This window comes from Loxodonta africana, chromosome 23, assembly GCF_030014295.1.
Source record: "Loxodonta africana isolate mLoxAfr1 chromosome 23, mLoxAfr1.hap2, whole genome shotgun sequence".
In the NCBI taxonomy this organism is placed as follows: domain Eukaryota; kingdom Metazoa; phylum Chordata; class Mammalia; order Proboscidea; family Elephantidae; genus Loxodonta; species Loxodonta africana.
The window spans coordinates 14,734,844-14,762,243 of NC_087364.1; the positions used below are offsets into that span (position 1 = coordinate 14,734,844).

Here is a 27,400-nt window from a genome sequence, read left to right on the forward strand (position 1 = left end):
TTCATGAAATATATTATGACAATTGACCAAGTTGTCCCACAAGACTATATTCCTGGGCCTTTAAACCCAGAAAACCAAGCTTGCAACATGTTTAGTTATATCTAAGAGGTGTCTATAACTGTGCCCCCATGAGGTTTATTATATATATGAATATACATGCATATATACATATATATATATATACACCTATACATACACACATAGAATTCACTTGCTATTTTTGTTTGTTTTACTATTTTGTTATTTACTATTTACTTGTCTTTTACTACTTTTTACAGCTTTTTTTTTTTTTAATAGTTACCCTGGGGATTACATTTAGCATCTTACATTAACACAATACAGTTTGGATTAATGCTAACTTAATTTCAATAGTATACTGAAAATTTCAGATCCACCAGGTACTCCTTGGAAACTCTATGGGGCAGTTCTACTCTGTCCTGGAGGGTCGCTATGAGTCGGAATCGACTCGACGGCAGTGGGTTTGGTTTTGGTTATAGCTTCATTTCCACCATCATTCTTTGATGTCTTGTCATACGAATTGCATCTGTATACACTGTGTGGCCATCAAGTAAAATTTATAATTACTGTATCATGCAGTTGTTTTCTAAATCAGATAGGAGAAAAAAAAAAGTTACAAACAAAAGGTACATTTATCCTGTCTTTTGTATTTCCCTATGTAGTTATCTTCATTTCTTCATGTGTTTTCAAGTTACTGTATAACATCTTTTCATTTCAGCATGAACTCCCTTTAATATTTCTTATAGGGCAGCTCTCCTAGTTCAAGTTTTCTTTATCTGGAAATGTCTTAATGTCTCTCTTCTTTCTTTTTAAAGGATAGTTTTGCTGGACATAAAATTCTTAGTTGACATAATCTTTTTCTAAGCATTTTACATATGCCATCCCACTCTCTTATGGCCTCCGTTGTTTCTAATAAGAGGTCAGCTCTTAATCTTATAGAGGATCCCTTGACGACATTAGAGGTCATTTTCCTCTTGCTACTTTCAAGATTCTCTTTGGTTTTTGACAGTTTGACTATGCTGTATCTAGATATGGATCATCTTTTGAGTTTATATTAATTGGAACTTGCCAACCTTCTTGAACGTGCAGATTAATGTTTTCATTATATTTGGTAAGTTTTTGACTATGATTTCCTCAAATATTCTTCCTGCTTCTTTCTCTTTACTTTCTGATACTCCCACCGTACATATATTGGCCCCCTTGATGGGGCACTACAGGTCTCTGAGAGTACATATTTTTCTTCATTTTTTTTTTCTTTCTGTTCCTCACACTGAGTAATCTCAACTGACGTATCTTCCAATTTGTTGATTCTTCTACCAGTTCAAATATACCATTGAGCACCTATAGTGATTTCTTTTTCATTTCAGTTATTGTGTTTTTCATCTCCAGAAATTTTTTTTTCAATCTCTTTATGGATATCTTCCATTTAGTGAAACATTGTGCCATACTGTCCTTTAATTATTTATTCTTTAGTTCTTTGAACATATAACAGGTAATTTAAAGTTATTGTTCAATAAGTTCAACAATTGGGCCTCCTCCTGGACAGTTTCTTTTGTGTATGGGTCATACTTTCATGTTTCTGTGTGTACTGTAATTTCTTGTTGTTGGGCGTTTTAGATAAAGTAATGTGCCAAATTTGGAAATCAGATTACTTCCCCTCCCCAGGGTTGTTTTATTATTATTTTTTAACTGTTTATTGACTTTCCTGGACTAATTCTCTAAAGTTTGCATTTCCTACAGTTTGCCACTGACATCTCCAATTGATTAACTTAGTGGTAAGATAATGACTGAACATTTCCTTAAATGCCTTGAATCAGTAAGTCCTTTGCCAGTCCTCTGAGTTTGTTGGGATGCGCTTTCAACACTCAGACAGGTTACAACTCTGCCTTACTCTTACTTCATGCTTGAGAGGGGTTTAGGGTCAGCCGGAGGTGAGAGACTGGGACCTTCTCTGGTCTTTCCTGGGGATGTGCAAAACCAGGCACATGCACACAGTCTCCTAGAGCCATAGGAATATATCAAAGCTTTTCGAAGCCCGATGCAGTAGGCTGAATAATGGCTCCTTGAAGATATTAGGTTTTAATCCCTAGAACCTGAAAATGTTACCCTTTGAGGAGAAAGGGTCTTGGCAGATGTGGTTAAATTAAGGACTTTAAAATGACATTATTCTGGATTATCTGAATGGGTCCTAAATCCATTCACAAGCATTCTTATACGAGAGAGGTAGAGAGAGATTAGACACATACACGGAGATGATGATGGAAAGCCAGAGGCAGAGACTGGCATGATGCGACCAAGGAATACCAGCAGCCACTAAAAGCTGGACAAGGAATCATATGGATTTCCCCTAGAGCCTCCAGAGAGAGTGTAAGCCTCCCCTGGTTTTGGACTTCTGGCCTCCAGACTGTGAGATACGAGAGTACAAACATCTGTTGTTTTAAGCCACCAAGTTCAAGATAACTTGTTACAGCAGCCATATGGAAACTAATGTATCCCCTGAGGAAATCTTGTTCCTTAGATCTTCCCTTAAGTTTTTGTCCAGGTTCTTGTTTGCCCCAAGTGGTATTACAACCTTCGGTGACCGTAATGTTAAATAATTGCTGCTGATGGTTTCGAGAACTGTCCTGGGGAATGCGCTTTTCTCACAGACTGAGCTCCAAGGCAGGTAAAATAACAACCCTCCACAAGGAAGCTTTTCCAGGGAGCTACAACACAGGTCAAATAGTGACAATCCTCCAGGGATGAGACTATTTTAAAAGCTCCAAACCAAGTCTGCCCTCTCTGCTGGCTGCAAGGCTGCCAGATACTATGGTTACAATAGTTGTGAAGCAGGTACTTTTCAGGGTTACTGTGGCACTGGGGAGATGGAGATGGGTGTAGGCCAAGTTAAAATGCTACAAACCCTGCTCTTTTTACCCAGGTTCAGCAGGTTTTCTTCAGAAAATTCTCCTCAGACTGCTGCAGGCCTTCACTTTATGTCAAGAGTTCTGAACACATTCAATTTTTACTAGTGTTTTTGTTCCTTTTACAGAGGAGGAAATAAGTCTACCAGTCTGTGAATCTGACCACAACATACTGAAATTTAATTAATGTCTTAGGATAGTTGTAAAAATATACTATTTAAAAGTCAGTTAATATTACGAAAAAAATTAATATAATATTAATGACTTAATGCTGTAGGAGATAACCACAAAATATACAATCCCCAAAGGTATTACGTTATAAAAACAACTTTGGCAGCAAAAAATTAATAGTTATTAAATATTGAGTCCATAGTAGTTCATTTGGAAGGCTCTATATGCAAAAGGGAGCCCCGGTGGTACAGTGGTTAAGAGTTTGGCTGCTAACCAAAAGGTCAGCAGTTTGAATCCACTAGCTGCTCCCTAGAAACCCTATGGGGCAGTTATACTGTGCCCCATAGGTTCACTATGAGTTAGAATCAACTCTACGGCAACTGATTTGTTTTTTTAATATGCAAAAGCTTACATATATGCTTATGCATAATGAGTCTGTGAAATATGCATTCAAACAAATATTTGCTTAGAATTTATTAATTGTAAGCCATCATGCTTGTGCACTATGGTGGGGTGGGGGGAGGAATAGGAGAAACAAAGATATACAGGACAGAGAATCTGTCCCATCAGGTCAAGGTCTAACAGAAGAGATAATTACACAACTATTTCTTTTATAATATAACGAAAAAAATGGTATGTGCTATAGAAGATAGAAATAAAGTTAGGTGCAAGTACAGGAAAGTGAGAGCTCAGATCCCACTGAGAGGATTATGAATGGTTTGACAATGGTGATATCAGGTGGTGTGGGTTTAAGAAGGAAAGATATGCTTCAGTCAGAAAATCTCAAATTTTTGGTCTTCGGGTCCCTTTAAACTCTTTTTATTTTTACTGAATAGTATAGTTAAGTTCAAATTTCCCCTTTTTTCAATTTCTCTTTCTTTTACATATTCAGGGCTTTTCCCAAGGGAACATTAAATTCCCTAAGAAACTTACGACAGACAATACACTAGAGAAAGTTCTGGATTTGAGGTCAGAAAACCTGAATTGAAAAGTAGCCCATATCACTTACTAAGTATACAAACCACTAAACGTCTCTCAACTTGTTTCTCAGTTTATTTAAATCTGGAATGAGAATAATTATATTCATACTGTGTGAAATTTAAATAGGTGATATATATGATAGCAACTAGAAGAGTGTTTGATATTGTATACGCACTAAATCAGACTTTAGTAAATCAGCAAAAAAAAGTTGAAATTATTCGTATTTTGATATTATAATAAAGAATGAAATTACAAATGGATGAGAACGTATTTAAGATATCCAGGTCCAAGCTTGGTAGTAGAAACACATCAGGTACGACAGCAGTGATGCATACCTTACTTATTCCCTGATGGCAAAAATGGGGACAACCTAAAGGTTCAAGAGTGGTTTTGTATGAACAACATAGTATATGTCATTCACTAATTATTCACTCAGTAGAAATGGAGTATGCGATTCCCACAGTGCGGCTGTATACCTGTCACTGGTTTCTTTACTATCCACCCTCAAAGAGAAACTCTCTTCAATGCGTATCTATCAACTATTTCTACTACGAAATTTATTCAAGTGGATATTACTTCAAGAAACATCTATTTGGATCTCAATGTGGGAAATAAAGTCTATAGGCATAAAAAAAAATTTTTTTTTTTTTTTTGTACACTGGAAATGCCATTGTAGTAAACAAACATATAATGATTACTCCAAAAGACAAAAAGGGCTAAAATTCAGGGCCAAACTAAAGGAAAGTAAATCTTATTAGGTTGGCTTTAAAAAAAAAAAAAAAAATCAGTTTTATGAACGAAAGAAAGCCTGAGAGAAATTTGTGTATCTTTCTTGAAAATATTTATCTGGGGATAAATTCTAAGAGTATTTATGACCAAAAATATGTACAGCCCCTCAGTCTGGTTTATGAAGTTTTAGAAAGGACGACAGAGATGGAAGATACAAAAGAAATGTATGATAGTAAAAATTATTTTAATAGAAAAAAACTGCCCAGAATGTTGCCCTGATATGAAATTTTTTTTTCTTTGACTGCTTCTCAATAATTCAGTGCCTTCTCATTGTTTTCAGGATTAAAGCCAAACTCCATTTTTGCTCCTTCAGGCTCATTTCTCTCACTCTCCCCACTACACTTATCCTGTTGTGTTTCAGTTATGCTGAATTGCTTATAAGTCCTCAAACTGTCCAAGATCTCTCTAATCTCCTCTCCTTACAATACCTAAACACCATCTATTCTTCTATCTCAACTCACATACATCACTTTCTGGGGAGCTATCAATGCCTCCCTCTTCACTTCCACTCACCCCAAGTCCACAGGCTGTGCATCTTGCCCATGAATTTCCTCACCTGTTGTACCATCACATCACAATCTGAACTTTTGCTTTGTAGCACTCTTCAGAGTTATTGCTTATTTAATGTCTATGTACACCATTAGATTTTAAAAAGCCTGAGGGCAAAGACTAACGTCACATGGAATGCTGTTTGTTACTTTTTGAATGCCTTGATGATGCACTGGTTAAGTGCTCAGATGCTAACCAAAAGATCGAGGGTTAGAACACACCAGCTGCTTCGCAGGAGAAAGATGTGGCAGTCTGCTTCTGTAAAGATGACAGCCTCCGAAACGCTATGGGGCAGTTCCACTCTGTCCTACAGTGTTGCTATGAGTCAGAATCGACTTGATGGCAACGGGGTTTTACTTTATTTTATTTGGTTAATAACTCTAACTCTGAAGGTAAAAGGTTACAATCATTAAAAAATATATGCTCAGGAAGTCACCCAACTAACAGAGGCTATCTTGCGAAGTGGATGGGTAGAACACTGGTCATCTAAACCAATGTCAATTAGATACAAAATTATTAGTTAAACATGAGTACTCAAGACATGAAATGAGTGTAACACACTGGGAGAAACCAGAATTTTTAAAGAGAACCAAATCAAGGATGAGAGGATGAACAAATTTGTATACACATAGAAAAGTTTCTTAAAAAATTAAAATAACAAATATGATTTAAAAGAAAAAAACCACAAGTGGCTTTATTCAGAATTTATACTATAGATTACTGTGAAATCTTCAGTGTTTTGTGAAGAAAAATAAACACTTAAACAGACACTATGGTAGTACCATTTAAAGTAAGAATGCTTTCAAACAACATGGATTATTAATTTCTGCTGCTCCTCTTCTTATACATTTTTTTATACTTCTGTGTATTTTCCAAATTTCTCAGAATTTATAAACAGAACAAGTTTCACCCAAAGTATTATTTGGGATAAAGATGAAAAGGTAGCCCTATGGAAGGAAATTCAAATCTATTTAATCCAATTCAAAGAATCAAGATCTAAAAATACGTACTTTCGTGTTCAATCTAATGTTACTATTTACCTACTTATTTTTAGGAAAACATAGTACCCAAAAAAAAAACCCAGTGCCAACGAGTTGATTCCGACTCACAGCGACCCTATAGGACAGAGTAGTACTAAAGTAAATTGATGAATCAATTTTAATGTACATAATGCTCAAATTGATATCCTAGAAGAAACTTTTAATCTCATTCTGGTACATTACTTCATCCATCACCAAATACATAAATTGTTATGGTTTTTATATATGCAATAGAGAAAACAGTATTATAAAAAAAAAAAGTATTATACTGAAGAAAAACAAATAATGTCTTGAAGAGACATATTTTGCAAGTTGCACCAATTCCATTACTCTTTAAATTTTTGACCTTATCTCACAGACAAGTCTCTCTAAGCCACCCTTAAATCCTTTTTTGGAACAAGGCCAAGCATAAACATATACAAATATTCCTCCATTTCCTACAGAAAATTGCTTTATACTGGGTTTTTAATAATAATCTTTGAATTATGTAAATTAATCTTTTGACATTTTATTATAAATACAGTCATAGTGTTGATTTAGTTTCAATTCAAAAATCAGGGATTTCATTAGCCTATAAAACATATCCAGAGTTCCAAGTATTGAAGGGGGTTAAACAAGACGCAAACATTTAATGCAACATTAAGCATGTGAAATAAGAACCTGATTGCCTAAAGAAAGCATGCTATGCTGTTACCCTGGTGACAGGTTAAAAAAGGGATTGTGAGCTGAATAGCTGTATGATATGAAATTAAAATGTTTCACATTGAACAATCCAAAATGAATTGGGGAAGGTTAGACTAGAGGAGAGAGAAATCAATTCTCCAATGGCAGTGGTGAATGGCAAAGAAGCATGAATAGGATTTGCCAGTGGGGTGCAACAGCTGCCGACTATCCTGCAGCCAAAGAATTACAATAACACTGATGAAGTGTGCAGGAGCCTTTGGAATCATTGCAGGGACAGAGCAATTCTCCTACAATAATGAGGCTTTTCTGTCTTCCATTCAGCTCTTATGATAGAATCAAAGAAAATAAAAATATTTTAAAATGTACTATTTAGCAATAAATGTATAAATATGCCATTTTATCCACTTAATATTTTGTGCTTAATCTTACATAGATTTCTAAATCATCCAAGACATGGTCTCACATTAAATAACTCGTATTAAATAACTGAAAATATCATAACAGATAGGAAAATGTAAGGCAAACTTACAGGATAATGACTGATATTTTCTCCCCCTTCCTCCTTCCAGGGGATTTATTTGCTTAAACGGAAGTAGGTATTTCCAAAGACATGGTATGACTATGTATGTTTGTGAATGTATGCCCAAAGTATTATCTTATATCTTAATACACGGCCGGTTATCAGAACATCACTCTCCTAATAAGTAGCTTACCTGAAAATGTCTATGAAACAAGTATGATATATAAGTTGTGTTTTATTTTCACAGATGGTGTAAATGTGATATAATTTGACATACCCCTTTTAAAAATTCAGATGACAGTTAAGTAAATAACCATTACGCAAGTGTACAACAATATTTGCTTTTCGTTCAGAGTTATATTTACATGGCTACTTTTTTTCTGTGGTTCTTTCTCCAGTTACCCTTCAATGGTTAAGATCATATTTCAAAACAAATTTTTATCAGCCACTTTAAAACAATAATAAAAGAATGGATTATAAATCTAAACTCTGGAAAGGCCATTATTTTCTAATTGTAAGGTCACAAAGCAAAACAGATAATTGCATCTGTCAGGTAAAGGAAAAAAAAAATCACTAGAAGGTTGATTCTCCATTTTATCGGGAAGTCAAATAAGAAAAGAAAATACAACACAAATGTAGATACAATGACTGCACACAGATAGAATTCAAGTAAACGTAATTTCCCATTACAATTGTGTCTTAGGCTAGGTTCTCTAGGGAAGCAAAAACCAGGAAAGCATATACATAAAGAGAGAGATTCATCTCAAAGAAATGCCTCTCATGGTTGTAATGGCTGGCAAGTCCCAAGTCCATGGGTCAGGTGTCAGGCTGGAGGCTTCTCCTGACCTACACAGCTGTAGGGACTGATGAACCCAAGATGTGCAGGTCAGATGGCAGGCCACTGGCTCACAGGCCATGGGGGCCAACAAATTCCAAGATGGACAGGCAATACAGCAGGCCGCTGGCTCAAGTCTCAAGAAACAGGGGTCAGACGATGTTGAGCCTGATGAAAGATCCACAGCAAGTCAGCAAAAGCCAGCAAGCTTTGCCAGAACATCCCTATATATTAGATGCAGGCCACACCCCCAAGGAAACTCACCTTACAACTGTTTACATAAAATCACATCATGAAAGTGATTGTATCATATCACAAAATGGAGGATAACTACATCATTACATAACTGCCAAACTACACCATTACAGCTACCAAATCACTGAGAATCTTGGCCCAGCCAAGTTGACACACAACCTTAACCATCACATTCCACCTCTTGTCAACTTGGTACCTATATAAAAAAAAAAATAATACATCCCCTTAAACCATACATAATCTCTAAATAAAGACATACTTGTGCCTAACATAATACAACCAACGTGCATACAACCGAAAACACACTAGCCCAATTTGCATCTTATGTTTTGTAAGTGATGAAAACAAAAATATTTGATGTACATATACAAGGAGGGAAGGAATACTCATAACAATTACGGTCCTCGTTTCTGCAACTGGTCATGTGGTCATAACTGGTATTTAGAACTACATTCTTCCACCACCATTCTGTATTCCCTTTGCCTTCAGTAAGCAGCTCAGCTGGTCATGGTTCTTTCCCTGATGGGGTGACCCAAACCTTCATTCCTGAAGGGTCTGGGACATTACTAGTCATGTCGGAACTGGGTTGCTGTAGTTTTCCACTGACTTTAATCACAGGGCATGGTAGTACTAACAGATGTCCTAAAGGATCTCCTTTATTCTATACATACTCCTCTTTACCTCCACTATGTAATATCAATCCGATTTCCACTTGAAAATCAGGATCAATCACACCAGCTAATACAGTAAATCCTATCTTCGCCTGTTGAACCACAGCCATGAGAAGCTCAAAGGGGCCAGATGTATTTTTAACCTACAGTTCAATATAACCACTGGGAGCATTCCTCCCTTTGGAACTAAGGCCTCTAGACCCGCGGAGCAAAGGGTCACCGGGACGGAAGCAAAAGTGGTGCCTGGCTAAGAGAGAAACAGTACCATATACTGTTTGTTGGTTCAGAGTATATACAGCCTTCTGGAGAACGCTGCCCCAACCCTTCAAAGTACTGTCGCCTAGCTGACGCCATTACTGTGTTTTAGAAGGCCATTACATCATTCTATCAAGCCAGTTGCTTTAAGATGATGGCGGATACGGTAAAACCAGTGAATTCCTGGAGCATGGGCCCACTGCCACACTTTGTTTGCTGTGAAGTGAGTCCCTTGATCTGAGGTGATGCTGTGTGGGATACCATGACAGTGGATAAGACATTCTGTAAGTCCACAGATGGTAGTTTTGGCAGAAGCATTGTGTGCAGGGGAGGTAAATGCATATCCAGAGTAAATGTCTATTTCAGTAAGAACAAAATGCCACCTTTTCTACGATAAAAGTGGTTCAACGTAATCAGCCTACCACTAGGTTGTTAGCTGATCATCTCGAGAACTGGTGCCATACTGGGGACTCAGAGTTGGTCTCTGCTGCTGGCAGATTGGGCACTCAGCAGTGGTTGTAGCCCAGTCAGCCTCAGTAAGTGGAAGTCCTTGTTGCTGACCCCATGCGTGATTTCCATCCTTGTCCCATGGCCACTTTGTTCATGAGCCCATTGGGCAATAATAGGAGTGGCTGGGGAAAGAGGATGACTGATTTCCACAGAAAGCATCATTCTATCCACTTGATTGTTAAAATCATCCTCTGCCGAGGTCACCCTTTGGTGAACATTCACATGAGACACAAATATCTTCTGGGCCCATTCAGACAGGTCTATCCACATACCTCTTCCCCACACCTCTTTGTCTCCAATTTTCCAATCATATTCCTTCCAAGTCCCTGACCATTTAGCCAAACCATAGGCCACAGGCCATAAATCAGTATACAATTGCACATCTGGCCATTTCTCCTTCCAAGCAAAGTGAACAACCAGGTACGCTGCTCAAAGTTCTGCCCATTGGGAGCATTTCCCTTTACCACTGTCCTTTAGGGAGGTCCCAGAAAGAGGCTGTAGTGCTGTCGCCATCCATTTTCAAGTGGTGCTTGCATATTGCCCAGAACCATCTGTAAACTAGGCACAAGCATTCTCTGCCTCAGTCAACTCATCTTAAGGAACTTCCCATGAGGCCACAGGTGCAGAATGGGAGAGGGCAGAACATCCATATACACTGGGATGCAGGCCACACCCCCAACAAAACTCCCCTTACAACTGACTGGCTGATCACATCAGATTACATCACAGAGGTGATTACATTATATTACAAAATGGAGGATAACTACATCATTACATAACTGCCAAACTACATCATTATATAACTGCCAAACCACTAAGAATCATGGCCCATCCAAGTTGACACACAACCTTAACCATCACTGACTGAAAGAACGCTTGATAACAGGTTCTGTAGTCAGTCATAATACCTGAAATGTTCCACTAAGTATAAGCACAAAGTAGTTGTTATATAGTAACTCCATACAATCACTGTAATCCCCCACAAAAGTGAATGCTTCATTTTTTTATCTTTTGGGCTTTAGTATTTTCATCAACATCATCATAGTGAAAGTTTTCCTTTTTCTGAGTCTTTAACCTCTGCTCAAATAGCAAGAGAGAAACGAAAAGGTTAGAGGCTGGAAAGTAAAAGCCGCTATCTCCTGTATTTCATATACTATCAGAGCTGAAAAGACTTCAGTCGTCACCTAATCCAATACTGCCATTTTTCAGAAGGGAAAACTGAAGTCATGAATTGAAGCACCCTGCACAAAGGTTCGTACCAACTTGATACTTATGGTGGAACTGGGACTGAAACCCAGACTCTTACACCTTGCTCAGTGCTGCCTCCACTACACCATGCCAACCACTCTGGCAATTCAGTGCCAGGTGAAGGAGTGGAAAAAACTGAAGATAACTCCAATTTTTCTACCCTGCATGACTGGATAAAGGGACTGCACAATCACACTGTGGAAAGCCAGTGACCACTAATACAACAGATTCTAATAAAAACTAATTCTCTGGATTTATCAATTCTATAAGAGCAAAATTTTCTATCATAGGTTAATTTTTTTTAAAAGAACTAATGACAACAAAAATGTTAAACAAATTTAAAACCACATTTCCAAAGAATATTTGACAATACACCAAAATGTTGTCAATAAAAAAGCATGTTAAAAAAAGACACCTTTTTAAATAGAATGGCCCATTTTTTCCAAAAACAAAACTAAAAAATAGACTGTATGTATATGGTTTCAAACCCACCCAGAGATGCTGGGGAGTGAGGCCTGGCACTCTGCTTCCAAAAAGTCACAGCCTTGAAAACAACACGGAGTGCAGTTCTACTCTGCACACTTGAGGTCACCATGAGTTGGATATCAACTTGACCCTACCCTCCACTTGAATGCATGCTCCATGAGAGGATTTTTTAAAAATCTTTTTGTTCCCTGTTAGATTCTCTAAAATTTCAAACTCCAACTTCTATAATGATCCATGAACGCCTTTAAAAGACAATGTGAAAACATTTAGTATCTATATCTGATTATCCTACTCAATGAAGAATGGAAGGATAATCTTTAATAAAGGGTGAAAACAGGGAAACTTTCAAATAATAATAATAGAAAGTAGGTAAATATTTTATATACTTTCAGGTAGGAAGGGTATTTATAAGAATAAAAGCAAGGTAAGGAAGTATAAAGAAAAACATACTTCTTTATATATTTTCAGGTAGGAAGGGTATTTATAAGAATAAAAGCAAGGTAAGGAACTATAAAGAAAAACATACTACCTGACTAAATAAACATTAAAAACATACTTTAATGGTGTCCCATCAGTTGGAAGCTACAAGATATCCTATTATGTACTTCACTGAAGATGACTGTACCCCAATTTCTTGTCGTATTCATAGCTATTTGGTATAAAGAATGCTATTGCCTAACCTTGATGATTTTCTTTTTGTTTATTCATAATACACTTTCTTGGTTTTGTACAATAATATAGAACTCATCTTTATACACAACTATACAAGAATAAGTTTCATATAATGAATAAATATTTAAAGTTTATTTCCCATGATTTTCACATGAACTCTCAGACAGGACAGAATAGTAAAACCTGTGAGAGTCAGAACTCAACGGGACTGTCTTGTTTGGCTCTCACGAGATCTCCGCCTTTGATAGGGTACAGTCTTACCATTCCTCTATCGTGCTCTATTAGTGGAAGATATTTGAGTTTTCCTTCTCTGACAGGTTTCTGCCTTACTCAGGTTCTACTGCATTTTACTCCCCTTTTACCAGTAAGTTTAAATGTGTGTGTGTGTGCACTTATGTGTGTGTGTGAAATACCCACATACACATACTCATGTATATTTCTGTCCTGCCAACCTTGGAATTATACACATATTATTTCATACGGAGAAAAAATATACATTTATAAATAAAGTAAGCTTCCAAACTTAAAAGAAAAAAAAAAACTTCATAATATATACAAAAGTGAATTCCAAATAAATTGACGAGTTAAATGTTATGTTTTCATTCGTTCATTTATAAACTAAGTGTTTAGGATTTCAAACATATCCTCTACGGAACAGCAAAAAGGACGAAGGAAAAATGAAAAGAAGCAAGCTAGGAAGCAAAAAAGTAAGGCCAGCAAGATTTAACGAATTCACTATACACCTGTATGAAAAACACTTTTATAAAACGCATGGAGTCAATATTCACTTTCAAACATTAAAAAACATATTTAATGTACAAAAACAGAAAACAGTGCCTATGACTGCCTCACCATGGTGCAGTCCTGAGGACGGACCTCTAGAAGGGAGTCAAGAGCTGACTCTGAGCCACTCCTGCTTAAAACACACCAAGGTAATTTGGGGATGCAAAGCAGCCCTCTGCTAGGGAAGAGATTTGGTCATCCGTCATTCTATCACCAGGAAAGCTGGCCTGCCCTCCCTAGCAGTGGCCAATGTTAGGTTAGTCAGAGAGCTTGGCCGAAAAATAACAATCAAGTGATTAGAAAGGTTGAATGATACAACATAAGAATGAATAAAGGACAATTCCCTGAGCTAAATAACTCAACAAAAAAAGGGGATAGATGCAGAAATATTAGTGGGAAAATGAGAAAGTAAAGACATTCAGCCAGGGCAGAAAGGCATCCTCACTAGTGTTTTAAAGCTTGCCAAGGCAAAGAATGGTCTTGAACCAGGGACAATGAGGTAATTTTCGCTTCAAATGATATGAAGCAATTAACATAATTTTTAACAATTAACATAATTTCAATGACTGATTTCTGTCAATAGAAATGAGTATAAGGATAATTAGCTTTATGGTAAACGAGCATACACTGATGTAAAGAATTAATTCTATTGATGACCACGTGTGTTTCATAGTCGTCCCAAGAAAAAATGCTACTGTTTCGGACATTAACTTTTCTTTTGTGAAAAATGCATTGTTATCTTTTTGCTAACCAATTACTATGGGTACATGTTATTGATGCCTTTTTCCAAGTCACAAACGATGAAAGAGTAAAACCCATAGAGAAACTGGGAAAATAAGACCAGCAGCCAAAACAAGCAACACAAAGGAAGGGCTGGGAGCTCCTGTGCTTGGAAGCACAAACATTACGAGTACACCCATGACATAGCGTTCTGTAGCCACACCTGGTGAGTGACTCTTCAACTCCATGATCAAGCCAATAATAAAAACAGGACTCTGAAGCCAAAAATGTGAACATGCAACTACTCCACACTAGCTTTGGTGTCAGGGGACTCTACACCAAACGAGCAAAAATAACTTCAATTCACATTGCCTAAATATGTTAACACTTGAAACAAATAAAGGCTGCTTCACAACATCCACATTATAAAGCAATTACCCTACGTATTTCAACAGTCTCTAAAGAATGATTGTGTTTGTACTAGCCATAATATCACTACGCGTCATAAAATAAAGTGCTAGACTGTTTCCCAAAAAGCATTCTTCAGGATACTAAGTTTTCAAAGTGTTTTTTTGGAAAAAGGTTTTTACAGGAAAAAAAAGTCTGGGTAACACCACAACAATACCCACCCTCCCTTAGAGATTCAGGATGCTCCTTAGTATACTAAAGTCTCTCAGAGGTTCCTAATTTTAACAAGGAGTTTTCCACATTTAAATGTAGAACTGTTTCCTTGAGTAATACAAAATAATAATAATAATAATAAAAATACAAACTAACTGCTGTCAAGTTTATTTTGTGTCAGAGTAGAACCATGCTCCATAGGGTTTTCAATGGCTGTGACCTTCCAGAAGTGGATCGTCTAATATGTCCCCTCCCCCAAATTAGTGCTCTACTGAGTACATTTTAGGGAACACTTCCAGTCTAAAATGATGCACTTGATTCTTAGAAAAAAATTCTATTAATGAGTACCAAAGCATGTTCCAAGCATTCACCACCAGACGGCCAAAGCCATTAAAAACTAAACCCACTGCCATCGAGTCGTTTCCGACCCATAGCAACCCTACAGGACAGAGCAGAACTGCCCCATAGAGATTCCAAGGAGCGCCTGGTGGATTCGAACTGCCAACCTTTTAGTTAGCAGCTGTAACACTTAACTACTACACCGCTGCCAAAAGGCTATTAATATTACTAAAGAAGGAACAGCCAAAAAGAAATGTATTGAATTGCTAGGGTTACTACAGGGTCGCTATGAGTCAGAATCGACTCGACAGCAATGGATTTGGTTTTTCTATTTTGGTTAACAGGATAAAACGGTGGCTCTAAGGATCTCAAACACAACTTCCAAAACTGAACTTCCCGTCTTATCCTCTCAAAGCTATTCTTGCATTCGCTGTATCGGCGATGGCACTGTCATCATCCACCCAGCCTTCCAACTCCTTAACATCTTCCTCCCCTCGACCTCCTAACTAACTTATTTTTATATACAGCTTCCATCCCTTTAACATTTGTCATCATTCTTCCACCTCTTTCATGCCCTTCGCAGGCACCTATGTTTAGGCTTCCTTTCTTTTTTAACAGCTTTTTTAAGGTATAATTTACATGCCATAAAAGCCACCTACAGGAAGTACACAGTCTTAAGTTTTAATACATTTACACAGCTGCACACCTTCACCATTCTGTAGACTTAGAACACTAAAACGCATTTGTGGTAAATCCCCACTCCCATTCCGGGGACCAGGTAACCATTGATCTTTCTTGTCTTTATACTTTCCCCTCCCCTCTTGTTACTGGTCTTAGCTACCAAGGAGTCAGTGACCTCATGAACAACAGAACAAAACGCTGGCTAGTTCTGTGCCAACCCTATGATGCTGGAAACCCGACCATTGTGACCCGTAGGGTTTTCACGGGCTGATTTTTGGAAACAGAATGACGGGCCTTTCTTGCTCGTCTGGCTTAGTCTGCACGCTCCACTGAAACTTGTTCATCATCATTGCAATGTGCGCGCCTCCACGGACAGATGGGTGGTAACTGAGCATGAGGCGCACTGGCCAGGAATTGAGCCCGGGTCTTCTGCATGGAAGGCAAGATTTCTACCATGGAACTACCAATATCTCATTTCCCTTTCCGCTTTCTTTCTCTTTAGGAGCCCTAGTGGCTCAGTTCTTAAGTGCTCAGCTGCTAACCAAAAGGTCGGCAGTTTGAACCCACCAGCAGCTCCATGGGAGAAATATATGGCAGTCTGCTTCCATAAAGATTACAGCTTTGGGAGCCCTATAGGGTAGTTCTACTCCATACTGTAGGGTCACTGTGAGTTGGAATCCACTTGATGGCAATGTGTTTCTCTTTGCATAGTATTTTTTTTTTTTTTAGATGGACGCACATTGTTGCATGTACCAATGCATTCCTTTTCACTGCTGAATAGTATACCACTCTACAGATGTAACACATTTATTAATCCACCCACCACAGTGTACATTTGGATTGTTTCCAGTTTGGGGCTATTATGAAAAATGCTGTTATGAACATTCACATTGTGCTGACATGTTTATTTCTCTTTGGTAGATACAGGGAGGTATTACTAAGTATATATTTAGCTTCTTAAAAAGCTACCACACTAGTTTCTGAAGTGATTTTTCCACTATACATTCCTACCAGCAATGTATGAGGGCTCTAGTTTCTTACTACATCTTCAAAATACCTGGAACTGACAGTCTTAAATTTTAGCTATTTTGGTGGATATATAGTGGTGTCGCTATGAGTTGGAATCCATTCGACGGCAACAGGTTATAGCAGTACAGCACTAAGATTTTAATTTGGAGTTTCCTAATAACCAATGATGTTGAACACCTTTTGATAAAATTCTTTGCCATTCACATATACTCTTTAATGAAGTGTTAAGTCAAATCTTCTACCCATTTTTTATTCGGTTGTTTAACTTTTTTTTGAGTAGTAAAAATTATTTATATATTTCAGAAACAAGTCCTCTATCAAATATAGGTCTCAAAATATATTCTGCCATTTGCTAGCTTTTTTTTTTATTTCCGTGACGGAGTCTTTTAAAAGCAAAAGTTTTTAAATATTGAGGGAGTCCAATAAATCAATTTTATCTTTATTGTGATTTGTCTGTCGTACCCATGAAATCTTTTCATTAACCCAAAATTTCAAAGATTTTTCTCCAGATTTCTTTAAGAATTTTTATATCTTAGCTTTTAAATTTAGGTCTGTGATTTACTTAATTTTTATGAATGGTGTGAGGGAAGGGTCAAGGTTCTTTATTTTTATTTGGGGGGGTGGTATATATGGATATACAATTATTCCAGCACAACGTGTTAAAAATGCTATTCTTTGCTCAATGAATCATCTAAGCATCTTCATCCAAAATCAACTGGCCGTATGTATCCAGGGTGTACTCCTGGATTCTTTATTTTGTTCCTTTGATCTCTACGTCTGTGCTGATGCCAATACCACAAAGATACATGGAGCTCTATGGTAAGCTCTGACAAGAGGTCATGCATAACTTCTCTACCTTTTTTCTTCTTTTCCAAAATTGTTTTCACTATTTTACTATTACTATAAGTAATATTTGACTACTTTGCATTGCCATATAAAATTTAAAAGCAGGTTATTCATCTAAACAAAGATGCCTGCAGGGATTTTCACGAGGATTATGGTAAATCTATGGATCAGTCCCAGTCAAGAAACATAGTATATATCACCATTTATGTAGGTCTTCTTAAACTACTCTCAGCAATGTTTTGTAGTTTTCAATGTATATGTCTTACACTTCTTTATCATATGTATGCCTAAGTATTCAATCTGCTTTGATGCTATTCTGCACGGAACTGTTTTTGGAATTTCATTTTCAGATTGGTTGTCGCAGTACCTAGAAATACAACTGATTTCTATATACCAAACCAAACCCAGTGCCCGTCAAGTTGATTCTGACTCCTAGCAACCCCACAGGGTTTCCAAGGCTATAAGTCTCTGTGGAGAAGACTGCCACGTCCTTCTCCTGCAGAGCCACCGGTGGTTTCAAACCATGAACCTCTCACTGAGCAGTCCATCACTTTAACCACTATGCCACCAGGGCTCCTTGATTTCTGTATATAGATCTTATATTCTGCAACCTTGCTGAACCTGCTTACTAACTCTAGTAGCTTTTTTGTCATTCCTTAAGATTTTCTACCTACACTTTTACTTTTCCCTTTCTGATTTGAATGCCTTTTATCTCTTCTTCTTGCCTAATTGTTCTGGCCAGAACTTCCAGTACAATGTTGAATAGCAGCAGTGAAAGATGGCACCCTTGTCTTGTTCCCGATATTAAAGTAAAAGTTTTCGGTCTTTCACCATCGAGTATGATGTTAGTTGTGGGTTTTTCGTACATGCCCTTCATACTGAGGCATTTCCTTCTACTCCTAGTTTTCTGGGTGTTTTTATCATGAAAGGGCATTGGATTTGCCAAATGCTTTTCTGCATAGATTTGAGATGATCATGTGGTTCTTTTCTTTCGTTCTATCAATGTGGTACCTTATGTTGATTTTCTTACGTTGAGTCACCTTTGCATTCCTAAAATAAATCCCACTTGCTCATGGTACGTTACTGTTTTTAGTTGCTCTTAAGTCAATTCTGACTCTTGGTGACCCCATGTACAGAGCAGAGCTGCTCCACAGGGTTTTCAAGGCTGTGACCTTCCAAAAGCAGACTGCCATGACCGTCTTCTGAGCTGCCTCTGGCTAAGCCTGAACCGTGAACCTTTTGACGAGTAGTTGACTGCTTACCCACTTGTTCCACCCAGGAATTCCATTGTGTATAATCCTTTTAATATGCTGTTGGATTATGTTTGCTAGTATTTTGTTGAGGATTTTTGATTCTATATTCATAAGAGATATTGGTCTGTAGTTATCTTTTCTTCTGGTGTTTTCATCAGCTTTAGTATCAGGATAATGCTTCACAGAATGAGTTGGGAAGTGTTCCCTCCTCTTCTGTTTATTGGAAGAATTTGAGAAGATTGTGGTAATTCTTTTTTAAATGTTTGGTAGAATTCACCAGCGAAGCCCTCTGCTCACGAACTTTTCTTTGTTGGGAGGTTTTTGATTACTGATTCAATCTCTTCACTTGCCATTGGGCTTTGAGACTTTCTATTTCTTCTTGAGTCAATTTAAGTAGTTGATATGTTTCTAGGAATTAGTCCATTTTATCTGGGTTATCTAATTTGTTGACAAAATTCTTCATAGTGTTTTTTTAATCCTTTTTATTTCTGTAGGGTAGGAGTAATGTTCCCACTCTAATTTTTTTATTTGTATCTTCTTTTTCTCCTTGACAGTCTAGCAAAAGGTCTGTCAATTTTATAGATCTTTCCAAAGAATCAAGTTGTAGTTTTTTTATTGTTTTTCTATCCTTTGTGTCATTTATCCACTCTGATATTCATTATTTTCTTCTTTTTGGTAACACTAAGCTTAGTTTGCTCTTCTTTTAATAGTTCCTTAATATATCCCACAACCCAGTGCCTTAATGTATAGAGTTAGGTTATTGTTTGAGATCTTCCCTCTTTTTTAATGTGGATGCTTACATCAATAAATTTCCCTTCCAGCACTGTCTTCACTGCATCCCTAAGTCTTAGTATGCTTATCCTTTTAATTTTTATACATTTGTAAGTATACTCTGATTTCCCTTGTGATTTCTTCTTTGACCCACTGGTTATTTCATAGTGTTTTAATTGCCAGGTATTTCTGAAATTTCCAATTTTCCTTCTGCTACTGATTTCTAGTTTTATTCCAGTATGATCAGAGAAGATGTTTTGTATGATTTCAATATTTCAGTATTGGGACCTGTTTTGTGACCTAACATATGGTCTATCCATGAGTACTAGAGAAGAATGTATATTCTGCTGTTGTTGCGTGGAATGTTCTATATATGGAGGTCTAATGGTTTATAGGGGACCCCTGGGAGCTCAGTGGTTAAGAGTTTGGCTGCTAACCGAAAAGTTGGCAGTTCAGATTCACCAGCCACTCCTTGGAAACCCTATGGGGCAGCTCTACTCTGTCCTATAGAGTTGCTATGAGTCGGAATTAACTCAACAGCAATGGGTTTGGTTTATTGGTTTACGGTCTTGTTCAAATCCTCTATTTCCTTATTGATATTCTATTATTGAAAGTGTGCTGAAATCTCTATTATTGTATAACTATTTATGCCTATTTCTTCCTTCAATTCTGTAAATGTTTGCCTCGAATATTGTGTGACTCCAATGTTAAAAAAAAAAAAAAAAAACTTTTTTTGGGGGGGTACATATATTTATAATCGTTACATCTTCTGGATGAATTGGCCCTTTTATTGTTATAAAATGTCCTTCCTTATCTTTTGTAACATATTTTCACTTAAAGTCTATTTTGTCTGATATTAATGTAGCTACCCTAGCTCCCAGTTGAATACTATTGACATGGAACATTTTTTTCCATTCTTTCATTTTCAACCTATTTCTGTCTTTGGATCTAAAGTGGGTCTCTTGTAGACAGCATATAGTTGGATCATGTTTTCTTTTCCATTCTGAGAATGGCAGGTTTTTGGTGGTGGCTGAAGCTGCCTACTGGGAGCACAGAATTTTGTCTATTTTGCATATGTTTTAACTTCTCTATAATAAAAAATATAAATGTTTAAACGCTTCCAAAAACAACTAAATGAGCAGAAGAAATATTCACAACATAATGTTTTTTAAAAAAAGGATTCAAACTATATTCCCAATATGACTCTAAGTATGTAAAGTATATACGCATACATTTATGTTTTAGTGTACCTTAGAACGAAATATATCAAAGTATTAAAAGAAGTTATTGACGAGTCATATGATTACAAGTAATTTTACTTATTTGTTTTTAACCCCTCTAAGAATTTTTACCCATAGTAAGTCAACACTCTCTGGAAATAACTTTTCTACATTTCTTAAAGATCAAACCAGTTCATCAATAAGTACACCCAGGATTTCTGAATAATCAAGGTGCAAATAACACCTGAAGGTAAAGGAATCAGGATATGCATATTGCATTTGACAAAAGAATAATAAAAAAATAATATAAGGTATGAAATCCAAGTTTTAAGAGAAAATCTAAATCTCTCCTGAACAGACATTCTTCTAAAACAGCACTTCCCAACAGTACTTGATAAAAAACTGCATTGCCCAAAACACAGTTAGCAACCACTAACCACAGAGCTATTGTGCAACTTGGATTGTGGCTAATGTGACTTAGGAAGTGCATTTTTTATTTAACTTTAATTCTATTTTAGTTAAATATAAATAGCCACATGTGGTTAGTGGCTACCATACCAGACAGCACAGCTTTAAAGAAAAAAAAAAAAGATTCATGGTTCTATTGGCCATTTTCCTCCTCCTTCCAGTCATGCAGTTTTTTTTTTATGTCCTCATACCTCTCCTGAAATCTCAACTCAAACATAGTAACAATGACAATAAATCATATAGAAAGTCTCCTATACTTTCTCTCACAAACTAGAACAAATAAAGATTTCCTGTTACTCCAACTAAAATTTTCTGAGTAAAACCTCATTAGCCATTAAGATATAGCCTAAACCCAATCGAGTTTTTTTTCCTTCTATCTAATTTTTCGGGGACAATCTGAGTTTCTACTTTGTGCTTTTCAGAGCTGCTTTGTTACTCACTATCCTTTTTAATCTTTGTTCCTCCCTTGTGGAAAACCAAAAACACGACTTAATCAACAGCATGATTCCCTTACAGTTACTCTGAAGACTACATACACATTCATAATAAATAATTCTGTCACTTAAAAGTATCAGTGTCACTGAGAGTTTGTTCTACCTACTCTGGTATAAAGCATATTTTCCTTTTTGCCTGGAGCTCTAGGAAGCTAAGTGGTATATTTAGGGCTCACAAGCAACTAATTCAATTTGATATCAATTTCCCCCAGTATCTTATAAACTAGTTTCTAATCTTTTAACTGTATAGCTTCATTCCTAAATTTTAATAACGTCTCAAAACTTTTTTCAAGTCTTGCAAAGTAATAGAACAGACACAATAAATACAAACTACTTAAACAGATTTCCCACAACATTTTAGAGTATCTTCTCATCCTTGACAATGTCCAAATTAAAGGCGCCAAGAGTCTTTTTTTGTTTTCTGAAATTATAAATTCATTTGAACAGAAGCATTACCACTTTTCAGCAGTATGACTTTATCATATTCTCCAACAACCCGTAAGAAAATCCAGAATTAAGATCAGCCGGATCTTTCATTAGCTCTTTTCTACGCAGATAAGAAGAATGGGAATTCCAGAACACTTAACTGTGCTCGTGAGGAAACTGTACACAGATGAAGAGGCAGTTGTTCGGACAGAACAAGGCGACACTACGTGGTTTAAAAACAGGAAAGGGGTGCGTCAGGGCTGTATCCTTTCACCATACCTATTCAATCTGCCCTGGTGGCATAGTGGTTAAGTGCTGTGGCTGCTAACCAAGAGGTCCGCAATTTGAATCTGCCAGGCGCTCCTTGGAAACTCTATCGGGCAGTTCTACTCTGTCCTATAAGGTCGCTATAAGTTGGAATCGACTCGACGGCAGTGGGGTTTTTTTGGGCATTCAATCTGCATGCTGAGCAAATAATTCGAGAAGCCGGACTATATTAAGAAGAACGGGGCATAACAACCTGTGTTATGCAGACTATGCAACCTTGCTTGCTGAAAGTGAAGAGGACTTGAAGCACTTACTAATGAAGATCAAAGACCACAGCCTTCAGTATGGATTGCATCTCAACATAAAGAAAACAAAAATCCTCACAACTGGACCAATAAGAAACATCATGACAAATGGAGAAAGATTTAAGTTGTCAAGGACTTAATTTTACTTGGAATCAATGCCCATGTAAGCAGCATTCAAGAAATCAAAAGACACATTGCACTGGGCAAATCTCCTGCAAGAGACCTCTTTAAAGTGTTGAAAAGCAAAGACATCACCTTGAAGACTAAGGTGCGTCTGACCCTAGCTAGCCATGGTGTTTTCAATCACCTCATATGTACTTGAAAGCTGGGCAATTAATAAATAAGACTGAAGAAGAGCTAACGCCTTTTTGAATTATGGTGTTGGCGGAGAATAGTGAATATACCATTGACTGCCAAAAGAACAAACAAATGTGTCTTGGAAGAAATACAACCACAACACTCCTTAGAAGCAAGGGTGGCAAGACAATGTCTTACATACTTTGGACATGTTGTCAGGAGGGATCACTCCCTGGAAAAGTACATCATGCTTGGTAAAGTACAAGGTCAACAAAAAAGAGGAAGACTCTCAATGACATGGATGGACATAGCGGCTGCAACAATGGGCTCAAGCATAACAAAAATTGTGGGCATGGTGCAGGACCAGGCACTGTTTGGTTCTGTTGTACATAGAGTCGCTATGAGTTGGAACTGACTCGACAGTACTTAACAACAACGCAGATAAGAGTATCAATATTTTTCAGCTCATTTACTTTCTTTTAAATGATCTACAATACCTTGTATGTTCTTCAAAATGTTGTGCTCTTAACTGTGCTGTCACATACAATGATGATGCTATTGCCAGTAATTGGTGTCTCTCTCTCTCTGTTAACTTGTGCCCTGGGGGAAATAAATAATTAATCAATTAATTAAAAAAACAAGAATAATGTTAACATCTATGATTCTATCTATTAAAATTATAAGTCAGTCAAACAAATAGTTTATCAAGTGTCTATTACGGAGCAAGTATGGGATCAGGTACTGAGGCATGAGAGTGGAGAGGGATGCGAATGGAACAAGATTGTTCAAATAAACCAAAACGTTGCTGGCTAGAGTTTACAGTCTATTTTGGGAAACAAGATCATAAATAAATGCAAAGAACAATTAACAAACAATAAAACCATACACACAGAGATCTCTAGGAAAAGTGTAAGACTCCTGACATCCAATTCTCTTCACATCTACCTCTCCTTACCATTCCCCGCCCTCAATTTTACTTCAAAGGATCAGGATAGAGGGCAAGAAGAGCTAACCTCTGAAGAAGAGTGCTGCTAGGACAAGGTCACTGTTTAAGCCATCTTTTCTAGTGTGAGGTAGTCAAAGAAAATAAAGGTGTGATTCTCCTCCCTCAGTGTAGTCAGGGTTTGTATCTCTCCCTCTCTCTCACTCTCTTTGAACGTCTTATCTTCCTAGCTGGGCCTCGGGTCAATGGTATAGCCTGAGAAGGCCCAGAGCAGACCACTTAGTCTATCTAGCAAGTACTCTGCAGCAGGGAATACCCCCTCCATTTGCATCATTCCTAAAGAAAGAATGTGTGAGTCAAGCCAGGATTCCGATGCCCCAGGGTCTGCGGCTTTACATATCCCCTCAAGAGCTCTGCAATCTCATCATAATTTCTAACTATGTTTATTTAACACAGCACTATATCCAGTGAATAGGTCACTAAAAGGTACACTGCAAGCAACCTGAACACTGGATCTTCAGCAATCAGATGCTACTTGTACAACTCAGAAACAAAAAAAGAATCGGTTCTTTAAACTTATTTGAAAGAAATGAAGTAATATGAAAATTATGTCTAAAAATCCTCAAAAGAGAATTAAGAAGAAAAATATTCGGAATTAGAATATAAACACTTTCAAGATCTGCACACTTTTGTTTTTTTTTTTATAACACGGAGCTACTTTATGTATATATGCAGGCTTCTATGAAACTGAATGGTAGGAAAAGCCCAAGTAATTCATCCCTCTTTGACAAGACGCTACATTAACCATAATATCAATGTGGAGTCTAGAAACGGGTTCTGGGAATTAATTAATTAATTAACAACTCAAAAGCAGTCCCCCAATGGCCTAATAAACCACATTTTTACAGGCTTTAAGAAGTTCCTGATTTTTCCCATAACTTAAGTAGTTGAAAATATCCCACATGATTCCAGAATAATTACCTGATATAAGGAGCATTTCAGAAATTTGGTCTTAGTCTTCTCAAAACTTATATAACAAACATTTGTCAAAGTATGGCAAAACTGTTTTCTTAATACTGAGGCTTGTTTTTTGTACTTTCACATCCTCAGGAGGATAGAGAGGCGTTTCCCAGACCCAGAGGTTGTATGACGTGGGATGACATCATTGCTCTGATGTCAACGCATGAACTAGAAAAAAACAACCTTTTGTTGCCAGCCAGTCAATTCCGATTCAGCGACCCTATAGTACAGAGTGGAATTGCCATTGGGTTTCCAAGACTGTAATCTTTATAGAAACAGACTACCACATCTTTCTCCACAGAGTGGCTGGTGGGTTCAAACAGCTGAGTGCTTTAATCACTGCACTACCAGAGCTCCTGAAGGGACCAGTGCTACTTAAACTTTACAGTGTATCAGAATCATCTGGAGTGCTTGTTAAACCAAATTCCTTTGCCTTCCTCCAGAGACTGATTTGCTATTTGGTCTGGGGTGAGGCTCAATAATCTGCAATTCTCACAAGCTCCAGGGTGGTGGGATGCAGCCAGTCTGCAGGTCTCACTTTGAACAGCCCTGCTTTAGGCTCATGTTTATCAAATCGTGTAATACAAACCATTCAGTCAGTCATGAGATCAACTGAGCCAAGATACAGCCAGGAACACAGACATCACAACACTCGGCACACAGAAGGTACTTTTCACGAGCATTTTGTGTGTTTATGAATGTATGTACACATCAAGTCATAACGTGCAATTTATTCCTCACAGCGGGCCGAAATGAAAATATTTTAAAAGTTGCTGTTCTAGACACATATCCACTACCCACTGCCATCGAGTCGATTCCGACTCATAGCGACCCTATAGGACAGAGCGGAACTGCCCCATAGAGTTTCCGAGGAGTGCCTGGCAGATTCGAACTGCCGACCTCTTGGTTAGCAGCTGTAGCACTTAACCACTATGCCACCAGGGTTTCCACAGTACATTTCACAAGCAGGGGGAAAAAAGGCAATACATCATGGGTACGCTTTTAGTGGCAAGATGCTGAATCAGGATTTAATCTGCTCTAATAAATCGCTGCCTGTAGTGACAATATTGAGAAATGAGGATTCCAAATAAGAGCAACCGTCTTTTATCGCATCTAAAAAAGGGCAAACTGGTATGACAGATGTAAACTTCAATCTCTTTACTGATACTAAAATAGATTCTCGAATGTTTCAGTGACTAAACCGCAAACGAATTTCTGTCACTGAGTGCTAAAGACCGGTTTAGTTCTACTACTTTAAACTAAAAATGTCTCAAGCAACTTCAGTAGAGAAACAATGCGGACGATCGACTCCTCCCCGCCATAAGACACCAAATGTTTCTTCCATAGCACTGTCTGACAAATACTTTTCTAGGACCTACAGAACACCTCCAATAGTAGAAAACCCGAAAATCCGTTAAAGGATTTCAAAGTCTTTAGACAGTTACTTCTTTCATCTTTTGGGGGGCTATTGTAAATGGCACTGTTTTCCTGATTTCCCTCTCAGAGTTCTCTTTGTTAGTGCAGAGGAATCCAATTGATTTTTGTATGTTGATCTTGTACCCTGCCACTTTGCTGAATCCTTCTATTAATTCCAGTCATTGTCCTGTGGAATTTCTGGGACTTTCTATATATAGGAACCTATCCTCAAATAGGGATAGTTTTACTTCTTTCTTACCAAGTTGGATACCCTTTATTTCCCTTTTTTTTGCCTATTGTTCTACCTAGGACTTCGAGTATAATCTAGAATAAGAGTGGTAATAAGGGCAACCTTGTCTGGATCCCATTCTCAAGGGTAATGCTTTCAGGCTCATTCTATTGAAAATAAAGGTGGCTATTGGTTTTGCATATATGCCCTTAATTATGTTGAAGAGTTTCCCTTCTACTTCTATTTCACTGGAGTTTTTATCAGGAATGGATGTTTGTTCTCATTAGGTGCCATCAAGTCGGTTCCAACCCACAGCGACCCCATACGCAACAGAAGAAAACACTGCCTAGTCCTGCGCCATCCTTAGAATCATTGTTATGCTTCAGCCCATTGTTGCAGCCACTCTGTCCATCCATCTCATTGAGGGTCTTCCTCTTTTTTGCTAGCCCTCTACTTTGCCAAGCATGATGTCTTTCTCCAGGGATTGGTCCTCCTGATAACACACTGCCATCGAGTCGATTCCAACTCATAGCGACCCTATAGGACAGAGTAGAACTGCCCCGTAGAGTTTCCTAGGAGCACCCGGGGAATTCAAACCGCTGACCTTTTGGTTAGCAGCCATAGCACTTAACCACTACGCCACCAGGGTTTCCCTTCCTGATAACATGATCAAAGTATGTGAGAT

At 37.5% G+C, this 27,400-nt stretch overlaps 1 protein-coding gene across 10 annotated transcripts in view; it reads right to left on the reverse strand.

Moving 5' to 3' along the window:
- Positions 1–27,400, reverse strand: part of PCCA (propionyl-CoA carboxylase subunit alpha) — a 535,620-nt gene that overhangs the window by 166,286 nt on the left and 341,934 nt on the right. For all 10 annotated transcript variants that reach the window (XM_064275261.1, XM_064275259.1, XM_064275262.1 and 7 more), the window contains one exon: positions 23,605–23,707. In XM_064275261.1, coding sequence (XP_064131331.1) covers positions 23,605–23,707 — 103 coding nt within the window. The remainder of the gene's footprint in view (positions 1–23,604; positions 23,708–27,400) is intronic.